At 41.6% G+C, this 6464-nt stretch overlaps 1 protein-coding gene across 1 annotated transcript in view; it reads left to right on the top strand.

The window, feature by feature from the left end:
- Positions 1 to 4711: 4711 nt before the first annotated feature.
- POLQ (DNA polymerase theta) overlaps positions 4712 to 6464 on the top strand; it is a 222700-nt gene continuing 220947 nt past the window's right edge. Inside the window, exons 1-2 of the mRNA XM_007943887.1 lie at positions 4712 to 4892; positions 5995 to 6174. Coding sequence (XP_007942078.1) covers positions 4712 to 4892; positions 5995 to 6174 — 361 coding nt within the window. The remainder of the gene's footprint in view (positions 4893 to 5994; positions 6175 to 6464) is intronic.

Here is a 6464-nt window from a genome sequence, read left to right as displayed (position 1 = left end):
ACCAATGGAATAGAATTGAGAACCCAGAAATAGATCCATCAACCTGTAGTCAGCTGATCTTTGACAAAGGCCCCAAATCCATTAAATGGGGAAGAGAATATTTGTTTAATAAATAGTTCTGACAAAACTGGAGATCCATTTGCAGAAAAATGAAACAAAATCTGTAAATCACACCATACACAAAAATGAACTCCGGATTGGATCAAAGACTTAAATGTGAAACCTAAAACTACAGAGTTGCTCAAGGAAAATCTAGGGGCAAATTGGAGGGCCCTAATATATGGCATAAATAGACTATCAAGCATAACTCAAAATTATTTATTATTGTAAGTGTCATTAAATGACCTTCATATTAAGTCCAATAGTGCAGTGCAGTGAATTACTTGGTATGGCTTTTCTATCCATAGTCTTTGTAACTTCCACCAGAATATTGGGTGGGATAATGCAAATAAGGTGTGTGGAACTCTGATGTTGGGATTGGTTAGTTTTGTGATTCTGCCAGGCTTAAAATGAACCATCCTAGAGGTAGAGATGGAGTCTTACTGTCATCAAGAGAGAAGAGTTGGAGGTGAAGTACAGTGCATCCTTGGACCCAAGATCCCTGCACTGGACCTCCTTGGTAGAGACACTCTGGCAGGGAGAGATGCCCTGGCCGAGAGGTGCCCCGGCAGAGAGATGGTCGCAGTGGAACCAAGAGGCACAAGACAGAGTCGTGGGCTTACCTGGCCCACAGAGTGAGAAAGCTGAGTGCCTTCGAACAGACTTGCTGATGGACTGGGGAGCATGTAGGTGTCCCTTTTGGCAGAATTAAAAGAACTTTGTAACATTTGCCTGAGAAGGGCAGAGGCCGGGCAGAGAGGCCAAGGTCCAGAGAGGCATATCTGAGGGTACAGCAGAGTGGAGATTGTCCTGATGGAAGATTTGTATCCTGAGTGTGTTCCCGAACCTGAATTATAATTATAGCCTGCTACTTCCCTAATAAATAATTCTGAGTATTGTCTGTGAACCAAAAAAAAAAGAAAGAAAGAAAAGAAAGAAATGACAAAAAAAAAAAAAAAAGTCTCAATGGAATAATGTCTCCATCTTGTGGAATTTTGGAACGTTGTCATTTAAATTATGTTTTTGTTAAAATCAGTTGCCTTCAAGTGGATTCAGACTCAGATACCTCATGTGTGTCCAACAACACTCTATAGGATTTTCAATAGCTGGTTTTTTGGAAATAGATCAATAGACCTTTCTTCTGAGGTGCCTATGGGATGGACTCAAATTTCCAACCTTCCAGTTAGTAGCCAAGAGTGTTAACTGCACCATTTGTTGGAAAACACTTGTTGCTGTTGAGTCAATTTGGACTCCAGATGACCACATTATATGTCAGAATAGAACTGTGTTCAATAGGGTTTTCAATGGCTGGACTCTTATGGAAAGGAGCTCTGATGGTGCAGTGGCTAAGAACTTGGCTGCTAACCAAAAATGGTCAGTGGAGAAACATTTGGCAGTTGACTTCTGTAAAGGCTGTAGCTTAGAAACCCCATGGGGAAGTTCTACTTTGTCTTATAGGGTCACTATGAGTTGGAATTGATGCAATGGGTTTGTTTTTGGTTTAATCTTATGGAAGTGGACCACCAGTCCTTTTTTCTCTGCCAGGCCTTTCTTCCACTAGGCATTTTTTCCAATGAGGCCATTGGGTGGATTCAAACCACGAACTTTTTGGTTAGTCGTCAATCAGAAATCATTTGTGTCACTCAGGACCTTTGTTACCACCCAGGAACACCATTTTCTTTATAAGACAGGTTATTTTTCAGAGTTTCATGAGTCTTTTTTTATTGGATTGACTGAAATTTTGAAAATTTTATTGCTGTAGAATAGCAGTCTCTTCAAGGTAGGCCTCTCTCACCTATTAGGTTTGCTTGATGGAATGAATTGTGCAACTAAGTAACTAATAGGGATCATTTTATGTCCAGAACTCATTTGAATCTACCTTGTCAAAAGGTAGAGCACAGATCCATTAACAAACACCTGGTTCAGAGTGATCATTCAGGGCATTGAGAGGCACATCCAGAGACCCTTCCTTGAAGTGTTCGTATGGCTATCTAATCTAATCTATTTATCTCTGTATGCCAGCAACCCTCAGCTCCCCATCACATATTCCTCACAGTGCGTAATGGCTAAAATGGAAACTGTGCCTGGAAATTGACCTTGCCCTATCTCCATACACTGATAGGGTGAGCTATGCTGCATTAATAATTCTGGGTTTTATTTGTATAATGTTGTTGTGGATTGAATTGTGTGCCTCCAAATATGTATCATAATTCTTAACCTCAATGTCTGTGGTTTTAATCCCATTTGGGAATGGGTTGTATTTATTATGTGAATGAGGCAGGATTATTGTATCTTGAGTCAATTTCTTTTGAGATATAAAAGAGATTAAACAAGCAAGCCAGGAAGCTGAGAAGAGGGAAGAGAGATGCTGCTATGCCATGTGAAGATCACCGACCAGCCAAGGATTAGAAACTGAAGGGACAAGGACATTCCCCCAGAGTCAATAGAGAGAAAGAGAAAGACTTCTAGAGTTGGCACCCTGAATTCGGACTTCTAGCTTCCTAAATTGTGAGAAAATAAATTTGTCAAAGCCACTCACTTGTGGTATTTCTGTTACAGCAACACTACATAACTAAGATAAATGGTTTACATACACAATTTGGGGGCAACTCTCCCCAAAATACCAGTCAGTTAAGAAGAGCTACTTCTCTGATCTACCTATTATGGGATCACATTTTCATTGAAATAGATACAGGCTCTTTCAGGTGTTGATTTCAACTATAGTAATATTGGGAAGAAATACCTATCATCCTCTAATAAGTTTAATTATATAAAACCACAATGAACAGTACACAGTGGGGTGATATATTCATAGCTAATCACTGTTCATGAAGAATTTCATGAAAACCCTTGTTGTGTGCTATGGAGTCAATTCTCACTCTGATCATCCCTATAGGACAGAGTAGAACTGCCCCACAGGATTCCCTAGGCTGAAATCTTTACAGAACCAAGTCTTTCCTTCAGTGGAGTGGAGTGGTTGGTGAAGTCAAACTGCTGACCTTTAAGTTGCGACTGAGGGTTTAACCATTGGGTCACCAGGCTCCATATGAAAACCTTTAAAAAACCAAACTCACTGCCATGGAGTTGGATCTGACTCATGGCAATCCCTCCTTTGTTTTCCAAGGTGGTATCACTACGGTAGATTGCCCAACCTTCCTTCCGAGTAGTGGCTGGTAGGTTTGAATCGCCAGTCTTCTGGTTAGCAGTCAAGTGCCTTAGGCACTATGCCACCAATGCTCCTATAAAAACCCTTAGGCCAATTTAAAAAGGGAATTGCTTCTATTCTAGTCCAGCCCAGATATTTCCACTTCTGTGTCCAACTCCACATTTCTGCATCCCACCACCTCTTTTTTTTTTTTTTTTTAGTGTCTGATGTACTTGAGTGCTAGAATATCAGGAAGAAATGGACAAATCCATAGGCACTATGAAATACTATAACATACTTCTCTGAAAGGAACCCTGGTAGTGCAGTAGTTAGAGCACTCAGCTGCTAACTGAAAGGTTGACAGTTCAAACCCATGCCCTGAGGGGAAAAGATGTGGCAGTCCGCTTCTGTAAAGATTTACAGCCTTGGGAACACTATGTGGCAGATCAACTCTTTTCTATAGGATTGTTATGAGTCAGAATCACCTTCACTAGTGGATTTGGTCTGGAAGTGTTCAACTTAATAAGTTAGAAAAATATCAGGCAACTCAAACCAAAAAAACCAAACTCACCGCGGTAGAGTGGGATCTGACTCATAGTGACGCCTCCTTGGGTTTCTGAGGCGGTATCACTATGGAAGTAGATTGCCCAACCTTCCTTCCAAGTAGTGGCTGGTGGGTTTGAACCGCCGGGCTTCTGGTGAGCAGTCAAATAAATGCCCTAGGGAGTACGCCACCAGAGCTCCCAACAGGCAACTATTCCTCCAACCCCTGCCCAAAAATGGGAACTTAAAAAAAGAAATGAGCAGAAATTAATGAAATAGAAACAATAGAGAGGATCAACGAAAATAAATGCTAGTTCTTTGAAAAGATCAATAGGCAAGGCTAATTAAAAACAGGAGCGACAGCAAGCTCAAAAAGTTAAATGAATGAATAGGGTGACATTTATGGAAAAAAAAAGCTGTTGAAAAACATTGTAAGAAAATATAATAATGAGCCATATACAGAAAACAAAGAAAGGAAGGCACAAAGAAAGAAAATGAGAAAATCCACAATTCCTGGGTTATATAAATTACACAACTGACTCAAGGATAAATAGAAAACCTGACTGGGCCTATAACCACTACAGAAATGAAATCGATAGTTAAAATTTATTTAAGAAGAAGACGAATAAGAAACCAATATCACAGGATTTTGCCCAGAGAGTTCTAGCCAAATCTTCAAATTTAAGACACAGTTCCAGAGAGCAGGCAAAGAGAGAAAAGCACTCCCCGCCCCACGTCTCTATAGTTCCCAGGTTGCTCTGCTCTCTCCACTGAGCACTCTATGGTTCCGGGGCGGGCTGGGCGTCCTGAGTTTGAAAACCGTGGCGGGAAGATGGCCGCCACAGCTGTCATCAGACCGGGTTTCTCCCGAGCGGGAAGGCGGTGGGACTATGGTTTGCCCTAAACTGCCGAGAAGGATTCGCGATGAACCTTCTTCGCCGAAGTGGGAAACGGCGGCGTTCAACTTCAGGCTCAGACTCCGGCTCTGGAAGCGGCGGTGACGGCAGTGACAGCCCTCAACTCCCCTTGGGTTCCGTGCTGAGCCCGCCCCCGGGCCTGGGTCGCAATTTGAAGGGTCACGGCCGCCGGGCGGTCGCTGCTGCAGGTACTCCCAGGGTCCCTGGTGACAGCGGGGTGACGTGGCCACTTGACAGGAGGTGCGGCTGGGGGTGCTCTTCATCGCACGGAGTTTCTTTGCACTGTCAATCGGGGCTTCTATTTCCCTTCTCTGTGACTCGTGTCTGGTGTGGCAGCTCACTTTCTGTTCAAACATGGACGTGCTTTCCACCCATGTTCAGTGACCGCTGGTAAACCAAACGAAACTCACTGCCTTGGAGTCAGTTCCGACTGACAGAGATCCTATAAGGCAGAGTAGAACTGCCCCATAGGGTTTCCAAGGCTGCCGATCTTTACGGAAGCCGACTGCCTCATCTTTCACCTGCGAAGTGGCTGGTGGGTTCAAACCATGGCCCTTTTGGTTAGCAGACTGAAGCACTGCACCACCAGAGCGGTTAAAACTTTTTCTTTACGGAAACAACTACCTACTTAAACGCAGATCCCAGAGGTTCACTCTTAATAGTACACAATACTGTTTGGAATCCAGGGGAAGGTGGAAGGGATTTGTAGTTTTCTTAGATTGGCTGGGTGTCAGATGAATGTTGACTTAGTTCTTTACCATCAGGTTGTGTATTAGCACAGTATTCAAACTTCAATAGAACCTTCCCTAACTTAATTCTGCAATGTTTGCAATTTATTCCTTTCACCCCTTATTATTCCACCACTCCTTCAATTTTGTTGTTTGTTTGCCGTTTCTAAGGAACTGTTTTGATTATATCAAATTTTAAAATTATTTAGAATATTGTCTGATACAGTGCTGGAAATTGAGCCCCCTAGGTTGGAAGGTACTCAAATACACATTTTCTTCAACAATGGTGGAGAATCCACCAGTGCTATGTTCTGTTGTACATGGTATTGCCATAAATTGGAGCCAACTTGAGGGCATCTAACAACAACAATAACAAACAACTATTTACTATGATTTTTACATGGTCAATTTCTCATAATCTCCTCAAATTCAGGATGTGTTTTAAATAGTCTCATTCCAATGTATAGAAATCCCAACACAGTGGAGGGCTAACTACAGAAGTCATATGTTAGAACTATATTCAACTATTTAATCATTTTTTGTTTTCTTTTGTTCTTGAAAGGGTCACGCAAGCAGGCACTTCCTGAGGATCAAGTAGACAAGCTGCTATTGGCAAATTGGGGAATTCCTGAAGTGGTGCTAGAGAAATACCACAGTTTTGGTGTAAAAAAGATGTTTGAATGGCAGGCAGAGTGCCTTTTGCTTGGACATGTCCTAGAAGGAAAGAATTTAGTCTATTCAGGTATTCTAATTTGTGCAATCTAATTTCACTACTATTTTAAGACATTATGAATGTAAAAGATACTCTATTGAGTGAGTTATGAATTTTTAAGGCTCCTGAATCAGTGCTTTACAAGTTTTAAAATAGTATATAAAAAGTAGAGTCTCATTCATATTTAACTTATGCAAATTTCATTATATGACTGAGAGGAAAAAGCAAGAAAAGTTAAAATTAAAGAGTAGGCAATTCTGCCTGCCATTCCTCTCAGGAAACCTATGTCTCAGAGTGTCTTAATTATCTAGTGCTGCTAT

The sequence above is a fragment of the Orycteropus afer genome, unplaced genomic scaffold (assembly GCF_000298275.1).
Source record: "Orycteropus afer afer isolate SDZICR_OR568_19922 unplaced genomic scaffold, OryAfe1.0 scaffold00114, whole genome shotgun sequence".
Lineage (NCBI taxonomy): Eukaryota > Metazoa > Chordata > Mammalia > Tubulidentata > Orycteropodidae > Orycteropus > Orycteropus afer.
This window is presented reverse-complemented; position numbering and strand designations above follow the sequence as displayed.